Source organism: Eptatretus burgeri, chromosome 3 (genome assembly GCF_056783735.1).
Source record: "Eptatretus burgeri isolate ZD-2024b chromosome 3, Ebu_testis_v1, whole genome shotgun sequence".
Classification (NCBI taxonomy): Eukaryota; Metazoa; Chordata; class Myxini; order Myxiniformes; family Myxinidae; genus Eptatretus; species Eptatretus burgeri.
In genome coordinates this window covers 118,180,192-118,198,002 of record NC_140963.1, presented here as the reverse complement: position 1 = coordinate 118,198,002, position 17,811 = coordinate 118,180,192, and the positions used below count along the sequence as shown (strand labels likewise).

Here is a 17,811-nt window from a genome sequence, read left to right as displayed (position 1 = left end):
TTGCAGAGTGGGAAAGTGGACAGTGTTTCCCCTTTCCAGTTGCACTTGCCACAGCTTTAGTTTAGCTTCAAATGATTTCACATTTGATTGCAGAGAGCTGAGAAGCTGGTTGGGACCTTGGAGCTTGATGTTCAGCTCTGACAGGTACTTGGTAATGTCCACCATGAAGCCCAAATCACACAGCCACTTGCTATCACTGAGTTCCATGACAGGTTTCCCCTTCATCTCCATGAACTGTTTCACTTCTTCTCTCAGTGAGTAAAACCGTGTGAGCATATTTCCGCGACTCAGCCACCGCACCTCACAGTGGTAAACCAGGTCTCTGTACTCTGACTCTAGTTCACTCAGTAGCTCCTTGAACTGGCGGCTGTTCAGCCCTCTGCTTTTGATGACGTTTATGGTGGAAACGACAGTTGTCATCACATTTTTGAGTTTCAGGGACTGTGCACACAGATTCTCTTTGTGTATGATACAGTGACATACAACTAATTCACTTGGATCGAGACTGAGATGACTCATTTCTTTTTTGACCAATGCAGTCAATCCCTTTTTCGTGCCAACCATGGCTGGGACTCCATCCGTGGCCAGGCCACTTAACTTGTCAAACTGCAGTTCGAATTTGGTCATAGCCAAAACAACTTGCTAAAACAAATCCTCACCTTTGGTGGTGCCATGCATGGCTTGCAAAGACAGCAACTCCTCGCTCATATCAAACTCAGCTGTAATCCACCGCACAAAAATGGCTAGTTGGGCGGTGTTTGTTATGTCCGTTGTCTCATCGCAGGCCAGAGAGAAAAACTGGAAATCTCTCGCGGTGTCCTTCAGTGTCTTCTCAATATCTTGTGCCATTTCAGTAATCCGATCTGAGACAGTTCTTCGAGACAAACTGACACTTTGGAACAATTTTACTTTGTCCGGTGGGAGCAGCTCCGCAGCGGCAACAAGGCACTACTCCTTCACAAATTCTCCTTCTGAATGCGGCATCAGCTTCTTAGCGATTAGCTCACTCACCACAAAACTAGCATGAGCAGTGTTGTCTCGGTCAGGTTGTGGTCTTATGAAGACTGCTTGTTGAGCACCAAAACTCCGCCGAAGAGCGTTAACTTTATCCAAGCGCATTTTTCCTTTCAACTCGTCCAGTTTAGGACGTTTCGAGCTGTAATGACGCGCGAGGTTGGACTTTTTCATCACCGAGAGCGCTTCCCGACAAACTAGACATACTGGCTTGCCTTTTACTTCCACAAAGAAATAATCGTTTGCCCATTTCTCTTGGAAAATGTGACATTCCGCATCTACCTTTCATTTCTTGTTAGTCGCCATGTTTGCATATACTGAATGAAATGATGACATGAGATTACGCGATCACACATTACGTTACGCACGTGCTGCATTCACTGACCCTGAACGTGAAACAGACAGATGACAGCTGTCCGTTTAATCTACATTTTGAGGTAAAAATAATCGCTGTCTGGAGGTTTTTTTTGTGTTGTATTTCTGAGGTTGCTTTTGTTTATTTTTTAGCGAACGCAGTGAGCTTCATACTTAACGTGTGCACATGAGAGAATAGGAAACAACAACAATACCCCTGACGATTTGGAATCCGTGTCGTTGGCTATGACCCTTTTGCTTCCGGTTGTTTTTAAACGCTGTGCGGTGTATAAACACGATCGGGTTTTATTTCTATCTTGTGAATATTACTTAACGCGTGCACATGAGAGAATAGGAAAAAAAACAACAATAACAACACAATACCATGGCAATTTGGAATCCGTGTGGTTGGCGATGACCATTTTGCTTGTGGTTTTTTTTGTTTCCGGTGTTTGTCATGGGGGATGATGCATGCCGGGAGATAAAGGCATCGTCAGAGACATGAAAGACCCAAATAATATCAGACATGGTGTATATTTCCTCCACTGATTTTAATAAAGATATCTCCCGCATCATCAAAAAATAATTTTTAATCTTGATTTACATTATTTGATCGCTGATCCCGAATCCAGGGCGAAGTTATCGGAAATTGCGTATACAGTTGTGAACAAGTTGTAGGTAAAGTCAGAAGCGAATGTAAGAAGAATTCGACGTTCGCTTCTAGTATTTATTTTTTTAGATGAGATCCTGTTCTAGGCGGTGTAGTTGTTGTTGTGAAGGTAATGTTGAGGATTTTTTTTTTTCAGATGAGATCCTGTTCGAGGCGGTGTAGTTGTTGTTGTGGAGGTAATGTTGAGGTATAATGTTGAGGTAATATTTATTTTTTCAGATGAGATCCTGTTCTGGGCGGTGTAGTTGTTGTTGTGAAGGTAATGTTGAGGAATTATTTTTTTCAGAGGAGCTCCTGTTCGAGGCGGTGTAGTTGTTGTTGTGAAGGTAATGTTGAGGTAATATTAATTTTTTTCGTTGAGATCCTGTTCGAGGCGGTGTAGTTGTTGTTGTGAAGGTAATGTTGAGGTATAATGTTGAGGTAATATTTCTTTTTTCAGATGAGATCCTGTTCGAGGCGGTGTAGTTGTTGTTGTGAAGGTAATGTTGAGGTAATATTTTTTTTTTCAGATGAGATCCTGTTCTAGACGGTGTAGTTGTCATTGTGAAGGAAATGTTGAGGAAATTTTTTTTCAGATGAGATCCTGTTCTCGGCAGTGTAGTTGTTGTTGTGAAGGCAATGTTGAGGTAATATTTATTTTTGCAGATGAGATCCTGTTCTAGGTGGTGTAGTTGTCATTGTGAAGGAAATGTTGAGGAAATTTTTTTTTCAGATGAGATCCTGTTCTTGGCGGTGTAGTTGTTGTTGTGAAGGCAATGTTGAGGTAATATTTATTTTTTCAGATGAGATCCTGTTCTTGGTGGTGTAGTTGTTGTTGTGAAGGCAATATTGAGGTAATATTTATTTTTGCAGATGAGATCCTGTTCTAGGCGGTGTAGTTGTTGTGAAGGTAATTGCTGTGTCACGTGATTGGGTTTTCGTATATCATGCCTCGCCTGCTAGGGGTGGCAGGAATGTGCTTCTGGTCGCGCAATAAAGCGGAGTTGATGCTGGCACTCTTGCTTCTCGTGTTCCACTGCACCTCGTACACTCTAGTTGGCTGACGAGGATGGTTGAAAACAGGCGTGTGCCCATTTTCGTCGGAGACGAGTTCGGATTGTTTTCAGAACAATTGGGATGCTATTTCCATGCGAACAATGTGGTCGACGAGAGAAAACAGAAGTCGATCTTGCTCGCTTCGCTTTCGGCGGAGCATTATCGACTACTGAGTGATTTGGTGGCGCCGAACAAGCCCTGGGATGATGGGCTGTCGTTTCAGGACATTGTGGAGAAGATGAAAGCACACATGGCGCTGGAAAAGTCATTACAGCTCGCTCGATACCAGTTCGATCACCTCTCAAAAGGGGCAGAGGAGCGCGTCGCTGATTTCGTGGCGCGGATTAAGCATTCTTCCGTGGCCTGCAAGTTCACGGCGGGGGAGCGTCCAGCTTGGCTCAGAGATCGTTTTATCGCTGGTTTACAAGATGCGAAGATGGTTTCAGCGGTTTTACGGCTGAAGGGTGAAGCCATTAAATTTGACTCGGCAGTCAGCGCAGCTACAGCGGTCGAGCAGATTCGCGGGGATGTTTGAGCCATCACCGGCCACGCGGGGTCACGAGCATCCCGAGACGCGCGCACGACCTTCGATGCGGGTCGGACGTCGCCGCGCGGCCGCACATGCGGCGAGGTGACCCCGCGGACGTGTTTGGGATGCGGAGGTCGACACCTGCGCCGTGCGTGCCCGTATAAAGGCACCGTGTGTTTGAATTGTCACAAGGTGGGTCATTTGACGAGTGTGTGCCGTGGGGCGCCGGCCACCGTTAAGGTCATGGATGGCGATGTGCGAGGCGACCCGGGGCGGAACCGGCGGCCGTTGATGGGCCTGTTTTCAATTGGCCCGGCGGCAGCGCGCCCGATGACGGTGGAAGTCGAAGTGAACAAAATGCCGATCACGTTCCAGGTCAATACGGGAGTGGCTGTGTCGATCATCGGCGAACAGACCGCGCGTAGACTCAACGGCCTGAAGCTTATCAGTTCAAACCTCACACTGTTCACGTACACCCGCGAGAAGATAACGCCAGTCGGGATGGCAGACGTGTCTGTGCGGTACCAAGGCCAGGTCGCCACGCTTCGGGTGTACGTCGTGCGGGGGAGGGGACCGTCTCTCCTCGGCCGAGATTGGCTGGCCTGCATCAGGCTAGACTGGGCCGCAGTTCACCTTGTGCAACCCGTGCCGAGCCGGTGGGAGGATCAGTTGGAGAAGATTCTTCAAAGACATCAAGGGTTGTTTGGCAACGACCTTGGGAAACTCAAGGGCATGGAGGCAAAACTCTTCCTGAAGGAGGGGGTGGTTCCTCGGTTTTGTAAACCACGTCCGGTGCCGTATGCCCTGCGGGACAAGGTCAAGGGTGAACTGGATAGGCTGGAGGCCTGTGGAGTGATCGAACGGGTGTCGTGCTCAGATTGGGCCACCCCGGTTGTCACGGTGCTGAAACGGAATGGAGACGTCCGATTGTGCGGGGACTTCAAATCCATGGTTAACCCGGCGCTCAGCGTGGAGCAATATCCACTGCCGTCAATCGATGAAATATATGCGCGATTGGCGGGGAGTCAATACTTCACGAAGCTGGACCTGCGTGATACATATTTTCACCTGCCGATGGATCCCGGGAGTAGCGACCTTTTGACAATCAACACGTGTCAAGGACTCTATCGATATACCCGACTCTGTTTTGGGATTGCTTCGGCCCCAGCTTTGTGGCAGAAAGCCATGGATCAGGTTTGCATTGGCCTGCCCGCTCAGACCTACCTGGACGATGTGCTCATTGCAGGGAAAACGGCGGACGAGCATCTTGCGAACATTGCCCAAGTGCTGACAAAGCGAGAAGCGTGCGGCCTGCGCTTGAACAGGGACAAGTGCGCGTTCTTCAAGCAGCGCTTGGAATACCTCGGGCACATCATCACGCCGGAGGGCCTGTTGAAAGGTCCTTGGAAGGTGGAGGAGATTCAACACATGCCACCGCCTCGCGACAAGACGCAGCTGCGCTCGTTCATTGGTATGGCCCAGTATTACCAGAGGTTCGTGCGAGGGCTCAGCTCACAACTTGCGCCGTTAACACGGTTGCTCAGGAAGGACGAGCGCTGGGCTTGGGGGCCTGCACACCAGGCGTCGTTCGACCGCGTCAAGCGGATGCTCACAGAGGAAACGGTCCTCGTGCACTACGAGCCTGCGCGTCCGCTCCTATTGGCATGCGACAGCTCTGCATATGGCATCGGGGCAGTGCTCTCCCACAGGATGGACGATGGTTCTGAGCGGCCTGTTTGTTTTGCATCCCGGACCCTGTCCGCAGCAGAGCGGGGATATGCCCAAATCGAGCGCGAGGCTCTCAGCCTCGTCTGGGGTGTGCGGAGGTTTCATCAATACCTGCTGGGGCGGCATTTCATTTTGCAGATGTATCACAAACCGCTTCAATTCATCCTGAGACCCGAACGCGGGGTGCCGGTGGTAGCGGCCGCACGAATACAGCGGTGGTGTCTGTTTCTGCGTGCTTACGATTATGATATTCAGTTCCGAAGCACTGAGAAGCATGCTAACTGCGACGGGCTCTCACGCTTGCCGTGTGCGGAGGGTCCAGCTGCGTCTGAGTTGGCCGACCGGGTCGATGTGTTCGCGCTGGGCCAGGTCCAAAGCGGGCCGATCACGGCCAGACAGGTCGCGGTGGAATCGGCTCGTGATCCGGTGCTCGCCCGTGTCGTCCAGGCGATTTCTACGGGGAATTGGAGCGATCTGCCTTCGACACCGGCATTTCAACCTTTCATGTCACGCGCATCGGAGCTGTCGTTGGTCCAACGGTGCGTTATGTGGGGAATGAGGACGGTGATTCCACCGAAGTTCAGGCAGCGGTGTTTGGAAGAACTGCATGTCAGTCACCTTGCATCGTGAAGACCAAGAGTCTTGCTCGGAGCCTGTTGTGGTGGCCGGGGTTGGACAAAGACATTGAGCAGTTGATTAAGCGTTGCGTCACGTGCCAAACAGACGCTGATAACCCGCGTCGAGCTTCGGGACTATGGCCTGCGCCAGACAGAGCTTGGCAGAGGGTCCATGTAGATTTTGCGGGGCCGGTTAATGGCAAAATGTTTTTGATTGTGATTGATGCATTCTCTAAATGGCCGGAGGTTGTAGTAATGCAGCATACATCAGCAAACATTACAGTAGAGAAACTGCGGACGATCTTTGCTAATAAAGGGTTACCGGAGATCCTGGTCTCTGATAATGGTCCGCAGTTCATCACGGGTGTATTTAATGAGTTTATGCGCCAAAATGGTATTCGACATCTCAGGTCCGCGCCGTATCATCCTGAGACGAATGGCCAAGCTGAGTTGTTTGTTAAGATGTTGAAACGGGCTTTGCGCAGGGGGGAGGGGGGGTTGCACCTGTGCAGACGGTGGTCGATGTGTTTTTGCTCCATTACAGGAACGCAGTTCATCCTGTCACGGGTGATTCGCCTGCCATTCGTCTCTATGGATGGGCATTGCGGTCCAGACTGGATTTGCTGCGACCTGGTGGTTTGGGGAGTGGGACGGTGTCGCGTCCGACGCGGCTGCGCGGTTTCGATGTGGGACAGCGGGTAATGGTGCGCGATTATTTCCACGATTCCAAATGGGTGCCGGCGGTGGTCTCTGTGGTACTGGGGCCGGCGAATTGCATGGTGCAGACTGATGGTGGGGAAGTGTGGAAGCAGCACGTGGACCAAATGCATGATCGCTGTTCAGCGTCACCCCCCCCCCCCCACACCTCCCCGGGCCGAACGATGTGGGACCCCCACCTGTAATGTCGCCGGTACCTGACGTTTTATCGCCAGGGCCACATGTGCCGACGCCCAGGGGGTCTTCGCCTGATGCTGTCCTACCCGGGGACGTCGGGCAGGCTGGGCGGTCGGGGGCGGTTGGTATTGCGGATGGCGCGAGTCCGGCGAGGGTGTCACCTCGACCGAGCCGGGAGGCGTCTGAGCCTGGACTGTCTGGCGGCGCTGCCCGTCCGAGGCGGGTCAGAGTGCGGCCGTGGTACTTGGAGGATTATGAGTGTTGATGGGTTTCAGGTGGTCATGTTACGATTGTCCTTTCATCATTTGACTTGTCATTTTACGAGGGGAGGAGTGTGCTGTGTCACGTGATTGGGTTTTCGTATATCATGCCTCGCCCGCTCGGGGTGGCAGGAATGTACTTCCGGTCGCGCAATAAAGCGGAGTTGATGCTGGCACTCTTGCTTCTCGTGTTCCACTGCACCTCATACACTCTAGTAATGTTGAGGTAATATTTATTTTTGCAGGTGAGATCCTGTTCTAGGCGGTGTAGTTGTTGTTGTGAAGGAAATGTTGAGGAATGTTTTTTTCAGATGAGATCCTGTTCGAGGTGGTGTAGTTGTTGTTGTGAAGGTAATGTTGAGGTATAATGTTGAGGTAATATTTATTTTTTCAGATGAGATCCTGCTCTAGGCGGTGTAGTTGTTGTTGTGAAGGTAATGTTGAGGTAATATTAATTTTTTCAGATGAGATCCTGTTCTAGGCGGTGTAGTTGTTGTTGTGAAGGTAATGTTGAGGTATAATGTTGAGGTAATATTTTTTTTTCAGATGAGATCCTGTTCTAGGCGGTGTAGCTGTTGTTATGAAGGTAATGTTGAGGTATAATGTTGAGGTAATGTTTTTTTTTCAGATGAGATCCTGTTCTAGGCGGTGTAGTTGTTGTTGTGAAGGTAATGTTGAGGTAATATTTTTTTAGATGAGATCCTGTTCGAGGCGGTGTAGTTGTTGTTGTGAAGGTCATGGTGAGGTATAATGTTGAGCTAATATTTATTTCTTCAGATGAGATCCTGTTCAAGGCGGTGTAGTTGTTGTTGTGAAGGTAATGTTGAGGAATTTTTTTTTCAGATGAGATCCTGTTCTAGGCGGTGTAGTTGTTGTTGTGAAGGTAATGTTGAGGTAATATTTTTTTAGATGAGATGCTGTTCTTGGCGGTGTAGTTGTTGTGAAGGTAATGTTGAGGTAATATTTATTTTTGCAGATGAGATCCTGTTCTGGGCGGTGTCGTTGTTGTTGTGAAGGTAATGTTAAGGTAATATTTATTTTTTTCATTGCAAAAAGACTTTAATTTGATATATTTAAGAAGCGAATGTAAGAAGAATTCTACGTTCGCTTCTCGGCTTTGCCTATTCCATGTTATGAATTGCCTCACAGGCCGGATCAAACGGTCTCGCGAGCCGTATACGGCCCGGAGGCGGGAGGTTCCCCACCCCTGGTTTGGAGGGTGCAGAAAATATCATGGCTTTGGATGGGGGATGACCTGAGATGTTGGTGAACACCTGTCTTGAAGACCAGGAGGGAAGCATGAGATTGAAGATAATGTGGAAGTTGGTTCCACAAGTTGGGGGGGGGGGGAGAATGAATGAGTGTAGGTGAGCATTGATCCTGGATTTAAGGAATTTCCCACGAAGGGAGATTCTAATGGACCATATGTGCCCTGCAAATACCTGGGGAGGTTGTGGAGACAAAGCATGGAGAGGGAAGAGGGTGCAAAGACCAGAAAAGAAGGCAGGAGAAGACAGAGACCACAGACCTGTGGGCAATGGGAAAGGGATAGGCCCAACGACACAGTTTCATCGTATGAAGCTCCAATGATCTTTAAGACCTTGGTTTCCACAGCATCAAGCTGAGAAAGGTGTGAGGCAGGGGAGCCAAGCCAGAGGGGGGGGGGAGCAGTAGTCAATCAAACTGCAGATGAAAGACTTGAAGGTGCATTGGAGTTCAGGTGTGCCAGGAGGGACTTTGTACAATGGAGGATGCCCAGTAAGCTACTGGCTTTGGAAATCAACTTTGAAATCTTCTTCTTCTTGTGCATGGCAGCTATCATTTTGCTGGGGCATGACTATGCCGCTGATGCTGTGCCCCTATTCCAGTAAAATGGTACTCATTTTGCCGACCTCGGAAGGATGACAGGCGGAGTCAACCCCACCTGGTATTAATTCAGTGGCCAACAGGACTCAAACTCAGGACCCAAAGATCCCAAGCCAGCCAACATAACCACCAAGCCAACACCAAGCTTGAAACTTTGAAATGTGGTTTGCCCAAGAAAGATCATGGCTGAGAGTCAGACCCAGAAGTTTGAGTAGGTTGTTGAAAAAGCAGATAGGATGGTTTGCTGTGCAGTAGTTTTGGAGAGAGGGAGAGAGGAAGAGAAGGAGAGAGAGGAAGAGAAGGAGAGAGAGGAAGAGAAGGAGAGAGAGGAAGAGAAGGAGAGAGAGGAAGAGAAGGAGAGAGAGGAAGAGAGGAAGAGAGGAAGAGAAGAAGAGACAGAGAGAGGAAGAGAGGAAGAGAAGAAGAGAGAGAGAGAGGAAGAGAGGAAGAGAAGAAGAGACAGAGAGAGACAGAGAGAGACAGAGAGAGACAGAGAGAGACAGAGAGAGACAGAGAGAGACAGAGAGAGACAGAGACAGAGAGAGACGGACGGCCGGACAGGCAGACGGACGGACGGACGGACGGACAGACAGACAGGCAGGCAGACGGACGGACGGACGGAGAGAGAGGGACGGACGGACGGAGGGAGAGAGAGGGAGGGACGGACGGACGGACGGAGAGAGAGGGACGGACGGAGAGAGAGGGACGGACGGAGAGAGAGAGACGGACAGACGGAGAGAGAGAGAGAGAGACGGACGGACGGACGGAGAGAGAGAGAGAGAGAGAGGGACGGACGGACGGACAGAGAGAGAGAGAGAGAGAGAGAGACGGACGGACGGACGGACGGACAGAGAGAGAGAGAGAGAGAGAGACGGACGGACGGAGAGAGAGAGAGAGAGAGAGAGAGAGAGAGAGAGAGAGAGAGAGAGAGAGAGAGAGAGAGAGAGAGAGAGAGAGAGAGAGAGAGAGAGAGAGAGAGAGAGACAGACGGGCGGACGGACGGACGTAGCGAGAGAGACGGGGAGAGAGAGAGAGAGACGGGCGGACGGACGTAGAGAGAGAGAGAGAGAGAGAGAGAGAGAGAGAGAGAGAGAGAGAGAGAGAGAGAGAGAGAGAGAGAGAGAGAGACGGGCGGACGGACGTAGCGAGAGAGAGAGAGAGAGAGAGAGACGGGCGGACGGACGTAGCGAGAGAGAGAGAGAGAGAGAGAGACGGGCGGACGGACGTAGCGAGAGAGAGAGAGAGAGACGGACGTAGCGAGAGAGAGAGAGAGAGAGAGAGACGGGCGTAGCGAGAGAGAGAGAGAGAGAGAGAGACGGGAGGACGGACGGAGCGAGAGAGAGAGAGAGAGAGACGCGCGCCACGAGAGAGAGAGAGAGAGAGAGAGACGGGCGTAGCGAGAGAGAGAGAGAGAGAGAGAGAGAGAGAGACGGGCGTAGCGAGAGAGAGAGAGAGAGAGAGAGAGACGGGCGTAGCGAGAGAGAGAGAGAGAGAGAGAGACGGGCGTAGCGAGAGAGAGAGAGAGAGACGGGCGGGCGGACGGACGGAGAGAGAGAGAGAGAGAGACGGAGAGAGAGACGGAGAGAGAGACGGAGAGAGAGACGGAGAGAGAGACGGAGAGAGAGACGGAGAGACGGAGAGACGGACAGGATGGGTTGGGAACACAAGATTGGAAAGCAAACACAGAATTGAGGCATTCTGTGATCTCACGAGTGGAGTTGGTGATGGTGCATTTGAGAAGAGTGAAGCGATGGAGGGGGAGCATACATCAGAAAGAGACTTAACAAGGTGTTGCCAGGTTTTAGAGGAGGGAGACAAGACTGAAAGTTCAATCTTGAGGACGGACAGATGTTGTTTTCTGGCTCTACTGAAGGTGGACACACTTGTTGTGGGCTTTGTGGAATGACCTTCAGTTGCCTTTGTCCTCCAGGAGGAGAATGCATCTGCCTCTTTTTAGGCATCTGCCTCATCACAGAATTCAATGTACCATGGGTGGGAGGATGCGTATGATAACTGAAGACAACATTGGTTGAATCAGTGCAAATGGGAAAGCAAATTTCTGTGGAAGAATTCCTAAGCCAAGTTAATGTCAGGGGCGGTAAATTGAAGAGACCAGTCGTAAAGAGGGATGGCTGTTTGCTGTCCCTGCCACTTCACCGAAGTGAACTGCCAGACTCACCGGTGCTGAGGCTGTTCTCTGAGAATGGCCAGAGAAATGTTGACCTTCACAAGCACATGAACAGATGAACCAATTGGAGCAAAGGAAGAGTAAAATACATTGATGGGGAAGTTTGTCATAACCAAATCCAGAAGGGAGGATTTGCCATTGACAAAAATCTGGGTGGGAAAGTTTACAGATCGAGGTCGTCCCATGGAGTCACAGAATTTATTTGCAGACGCACCATGGCTGGTGAGAGAGGTACCAACACCCAGCCAATTAGCATGGTGACAACTAAAATCACCACATATGAGGAAGAGAGACTTGGGATGAGTGGTTAAAAGTTGGTCTCTGTCATCTGAGAGAGAGAGGATGTCGGTGGAGTTGTCACTGATTGGAGGATATTACAATACCCAGACATACATGAGGTGGAAGTGGAGGGGAAGTCACAGCCAAAAGTACTTGAGGTTTGGTAGTTTTAAGTGCAGTACGCGGACAGCGAGAAATTGAGTGTGACTTTGCCACCAGGACGGGCTTCAGATCAATCAAACTGGAGGAGACAATAGCGAGGATGAGACACGAAGGCGTAAGGGATGTCCTGTGGGAGGAAGGATTCTGTTAAACAGATGATGTCCAGCTTATTATCAGTGGCCTGGATTGAAAGATCTGTCAGTTAGGAACAGAGGCCTTGGATGTTTGAGGTCCACACAGTTAGGAACAAGGGAAGAGGAGCTGCTGATATGGTGTAGGAATGTGGAAAGAAGCAAGGAGAAGAGTGTGTGGGGTGGGGCAAAGTTTGGCAGGAGTGTGTGGGGCTGGGGCAAAGTTAGGGGAGAGGATTAAGGGAAGAGCCGAGAGTGGGATGAGGAGGAAGCCGAGAGGGAGTGGGACGTGGGGGGCAGCAGATGGGGGTGTGGAAGGGGAGAAGTGGGAGGTACTGACACAATCCATGAATGAACATGAAGGAGAATTTATTGTCATGCGCACACAACCACTGCACAATGGATATACTGCGACAGGCTTCATGGGTGGTGTGGTAAAAATGTTTTTGGTTGAAGAAATGGGGGAACATTTGGCTGTAGGTTCAAGCGGAGGCCAGATGACCTAAGCGTTTAGAAGTGAAGAGGTTTTTGGTAATCAGCCTTGTGAAAAATAAGGAGTAATGCGTGAGCATGGGAGATGGAGTTCAGTCTTTCGTGATGTGGTTGTTGAAGTCAGTGAAGAGGTGTGTTCACTTTTTGGAGTAAAGAGTGTTCTGTTTGTATTTTTTTTTTTTGAAGCAAGGAGGGGAAAAGGATTAAGCTGAGGGATCAAAAGTAACAATACCTGGAATAAAGGCAGTGAAAACGAAGCACGTGAGATGAAAAATGGAGGAGAAGCAACAACCTGAACAGCACTTGTAGGCCAGACTTTACCAGGGCCACAAACTTGACGATTCAACACAAAATACGGTTTGGCAGAGAAATTGGACGAAAAGCACGACCGGCAAAACAGGAACTAAAACCAGAGTTTGTGTCAAAGCCACCCAATGCTCGCCTGTTTATACTGTTACGGCTGTGGAAATTCGCAGAGCACCATATAGGTCCTGAGATCAGTTATGCTGATAAGTCTGTGTTCAGATAGATTTCCCCACCGTTGTCTAATGGGATTATTCGTGTAATCAGGGCTGTGATCTTTGAGTTAGCCGTTTTTCTTTTGCTATCGTTATTTTGGACCGACCGCTTCACAACCACCACCTCGACCACCAACATCGCTCTCATCAACCGCTTCACAACAACCACCGCCACCAACACCTTCTCCACCACCGCCTTCACACAACCACCTTAACCACAAGCACCCAACCACATCACCCTCACGACCACCACAAAACGCCAGCCACGCAACCATTACAACAACCACCTTAACCACCACCACGTTTCCACCTCAGCAGGGTTGCGAGAAGCCTGACATTCATCGGGAGAGAACGGACGACGGCCTCACCCCTCCCCCCCCCCCAACGAAAAGCACGTGTGGAAGAGACGCGGGGAGGCAGTGCTTAAACCAAAAGAGCCGGGCCGATCTCCTGGAATTTTCCTCCACCGCGCGCCGCGAAGGGAGGAGCGATGCGCTGTCGACATAAAAGCGCACGCGGAACGAGAGGTCTTGGTCTGTCGAGGTCTGCAGGTCGTGGTCGCTCTCTGCCTGGGTCAAAGTCTGGCGAGGTCTGCAGGTCGTGGTCGCTCTCTGCCTGGGTCAAAGTCTGGCGAGGTCTGCAGGTCATGGTCACTCTCTGCCTGGGTCAAAGTCTGTCGAGGTCTGCAGGTCGTGGTCGCTCTCTGCCTGGATCAAAGTCTATCGAGGTATGCAGGTCGTGGTCGCTCTCTGCCTTGGTCAAAGTCTGTCGAGGTCTGCAGGTCGTGGTCGCTCTCTGCCTGGGTCAAAGTCTGTCGAGGTCTGCAGGTCGTGGTCGCTCTCTGCCTGGGTCAAAGTCTGTCGAGGTCTGCAGGTCGTGGTCGCTCTGTGCCTGGGTCAAAGTCTGTCGAGGTCTGCAGGTCGTGGTCGCTCTCTGCCTGGGTCAAAGTCTGTCGAGGTCTGCAGGTCGTGGTCGCTCTCTGCCTGGATCAAAGTCTGTCGAGGTATACAGGTCGTGGTCGCTCTCTGCCTTGGTCAAAGTCTGTCGAGGTCTGCAGGTCGTGGTCACTCTCTGCCTGGGTCAAAGTCTGTCGAGGTCTGCAGGTCGTGGTCGCTCTCTGCCTGGGTCAAAGTCTGTCGAGGTCTGCAGGTCGTGGTTGCTCTGTGCCTGGGTCAAAGTCTGTCGAGGTCTGCAGGTCGTGGTCGCTCTCTGCCTGGATCAAAGTCTGTCGAGGTCTGCAGGTCGTGGTCGCTCTCTGCCTGGGTCAAAGTCTGTTGAGGTCAGCAGGTCGTGGTCGCTCTCTGCCTGGGTCAAAGTCTGTCGAGGTCAGCAGGTCGTGGTCGCTCTCTGCCTGGGTCAAAGTCTGTCGAGGTCTGCAGGTCGTGGTCGCTCTCTGCCTGGGTCAAAGTCTGTCGAGGTCTGCAGGTCGTGGTCGCTCTCTGCCTGGGTCAAAGTCTTTCGAGGTCTGCAGGTCGTGGTCGCTCTCTGCCTGGATCAAAGTCTGTCGAGGTCTGCAGGTCGTGGTCGCTCTCTGCCTGGGTCAAAGTCTGTCGAGGTCTGTAGGTCGTGGTCACTCTCTGCCTGGGTCAAAGTCTGTCGAGGTCTGCAGGTCGTGGTCGCTCTCTGCCTGGGTCAAAGTCTGTCGAGGTCTGCAGGTTGTGGTCGCTCTCTGCCTGGGTCAAAGTCTGTCGAGGTCTGCAGGTCGTGGTCGCTCTCTGCCTGGGTCAAAGTCTGTCGAGGTCTGCAGGTCGTGGTCGCTCTCTGCCTGGGTCAAAGTCTGTTGAGGTCTGCAGGTCGTGGTCACTCTCTGCCTGGGTCAAAGTCTGTGGGTCTGGAGGTCGTGGTCGCTCGCTGAGTCGTCAGCTGCGGGAGGTTGTAGAGGCCTGTGGAAAGGAGGAGGGAGCGCAGCAGAGCCAAGGCGAGTGGCCTGCCGAGCCGTGCCTTACCGTGGGTCGTGGAGATGGGACACCGCGGGCCGCCCCAGCGGGGTGAAGGTAGCCAGCCCAGTCTCGCGGAGCCTCTGCGGTCTACACGGCTCCGGGTTAATAAAGACCCCAAGGGGTCCAGTCTGCCCCTCGTCTGTCCTGGGGTTTTTCTTTACTTTTGAATGAACGTTGTGGCGCCATGTCCGCAAGTAGAACTGTATAAGTGACTGTACATAGTAAATAGACGGTTGTAGCTCTTTGTCTTGCTCGTGTCTTGTCCCTACCCCCATTCTTCATCTTGCTTGTATTACATGCATTGCTTTGACAAATTGCTTGATTGATACACGACTGCATGTGTGTTGTGTGTGAAATAAATGTGCTTGTTTAAATGTCACCCGTTCGTTGCGTCCTCTTTCCCTAATTGAACTGCCATCTTGCACTCGGAATATAGTTGGTTTTTAAATAGCCGGTAAAGTGATCGGGTCCAACGGGGCTTGCGATAATACCCCGCTCGGTTATCCCAAAACGGAGCAAGCTGCATTAAGCGGCTCGTGTCCCAGTGGCCCCGTTGAGGTACAATCTCTCGGTAATCTACCCCCGCGAATAATTAGGTAAATCGAAGATTTGGCGATCGGACCCTGTAGTGCGCAGGTAGAGTATGGACAAGGTTGTGGTTTGGTTAAAAACACACCCGTGGCTGGTTTTCGGCGTTGATCCGGAAAGCCGCGACTGGATTGTCTGTTCGGTGGGTGAGGCGGCCGCTATTGGTTAAAACGCGGTTGTTCGCACGCCGGCGGGCGAGAATCTGTAACAATATATTTATCGTTTTTAAAAGACTAGTCTAATTATATTTTTTATAAAGCATTGCAGTGAAGTCTGATCCAAATAATTTTAAAGCAATATATGTATATTGTAATCAATAAACTTGTACACATATTAAATGAATGGCAAGCGTATAGTATAAACAGGCGAGCATTGGGTGGCTTTGACACCATCTTAGGTTGAAATTTTAAAACAATTTAAAATTATTTGTTAATTTCAACTTCACCACACCAATAGTATACCCCAAAGGAACGTCCCTGCCAAATATCAGCATCCTAGTACACATATTAAATGAATGGCAAGCTTCTAAATAACTTGCACCAAAAACTTTAACATTTTCATGCTCACGCTGACGCCGACGCTAACGCTGACGCTTACGCCCACGCTCACCCCGGGGGTATCGCTATAGCTCTCTGTTCTTCGAACAGGCGAGCTAATATAACAGTAAAACAAAATGCATCTGGCCCAGGAAAGTTAGCTTTCTGGTCCAGGAAATAACCGGAGGGACGAACCGCCGATCTGACGTCCACATGCAGCAAACCACGAACTGTAATGTTACCAAATACATTCTGACAACATGTCACCCACATGGAAACATATCCAATGGCTGTACATACCACCATGGGCTTGAGTTTGCCACTGATCTCGATGTCTGGGATACCGTGGAACCAGACTGCAGCAAGGTTCCTCCGCACACATACCTCCAGGTTTAGAGGTTCAACCATGCAATCCTCGATGACCACCTTCCCCTGGTCCAGTTCAACCCTAAAAAGTACAACAGTCCGTCACACGTAAACCCAAAAATAATCTTCACAAACGGTAATCAAGAAATGAGCCAAGTCCAGGAAAAGATCCAGCTCCACTATTTAATCCCAATATTAGCCTCTTCTGTGTGCTTATGGGATGGCAAGACGGCCGACAGGTCCACGCACTCATCTGAGCCATTTCGCCTGGGTTTGAATCACGGCCCAGCTATATAGACAGTCATACTGGTGTTTCGCAGGCAGGACGATTCATTAAATGTGTGTGCCGTACCTCGGATAGACGTTAAACTGGGTATCCCATCTGCCGGCATGAGTTAATGGGTGTTAAAGATCCCACAGTGTCCTTCGAAAAGAGTAGGGGAGCTATCACCGGCACCCTGAACAAATGCCCAATTCCTGTCCTGACTTCCTGTGTCGGAGAGGCAACTCGTCTCCAGGATTGTAACCCCATCCAAGGAAATGTTTTGGCAGAGCCAACGCTACTTCATGAGGATGATGATGTGCTCATCATCAACACATTTATGTAAGATAATCTACAAGTCTCAAGTGATGACCGACTTCTCCAACTGATGTCGTCATTCAAATCTCAGCCAACATTTGTTTGTATCAAATGTTTGTATACTATCCTCCCATCGCAATCTGCCCATTGTCCTGTTCATGAAATGACAGGCAAGAATATCCACCGGATCCTGGCCTTTCTGTCCTTCCTGCTACTGTAAAACAAGAAAATCCATCACTTCATTCCCACCACCAAATCCAAAGTGGCACAAACGCCACTCACCATCGGGAATTTCATTGTCAGATGACCAATGATGTTTTTCTATTTTTTTCCCCACGTAAGTGATGGCTGTAAAATAATCAAAGGACGAGAGGGTGGAGATAATTTTAACGAGCGGAAGATCACGCGCTTCTAAATCAATCAAAATGGCGACTGGATTGATTTCAAAAATACCCAGAGGCCACCAATTGATCGGGCAACCAATGTCTGAATAATAGATCGGTTCAAAGAAACGAACCAAAGCATTTCAACACCGTATCAAGCGATGCACAAACATCATGTTTACATTGAATCACTGCTTACAGCGTTTCCAAATGAATGGTCAACGATTTGAACATTGACGATAACTTACCCCATGGTGTGCGACTTTTGCGCCACCCTGTGTAACCCCTCTCCCTTTTTTCCCCTCAAGGTTTATCAAGCATCGAGAATGTCGAGAATGACAGAGGCTATGGCAGTGACAAGAGTCAGGGTTGCACTGCACTCAGTTTCAGTTCCACGATTGAAGTGCATCTTGGGGATTGGAAAAAGCGTACGTGCAGAGCTTGCCGTGCAATACCGAAACCTTGCACGTCGGACGTGCGTCAGGCCGAGAAACCATAAGTACTATTAATCTGCTTGAAATGACAAAAAATATCTACATTATGAACAGAATCTGTGAAGTTAATCAGAGGATTTTGATTTTATCTGTTTTTCACTGCTGAATAACACACTTTGTTCCAGCACTTTCTCCAAGGGTTGGCACACGCGGACCCAAACCTCACACCGCTCGTGAAGTTTTGCAA

At 50.1% G+C, this 17,811-nt stretch overlaps 1 protein-coding gene across 3 annotated transcripts in view; it reads right to left on the bottom strand.

Moving 5' to 3' along the window:
- Positions 1-17,811, bottom strand: part of LOC147030813 (intermembrane lipid transfer protein VPS13A-like) — a 222,936-nt gene that overhangs the window by 84,504 nt on the left and 120,621 nt on the right. For all 3 annotated transcript variants that reach the window (XR_015056515.1, XM_085875249.1, XM_085875250.1), the window contains one exon: positions 16,102-16,249. Coding sequence is in view for 2 of the 3 variants with exons in the window: in XM_085875249.1 (XP_085731375.1) it covers positions 16,102-16,249 (148 nt within the window). In the remaining variant the exon portion in view is untranslated. The remainder of the gene's footprint in view (positions 1-16,101; positions 16,250-17,811) is intronic.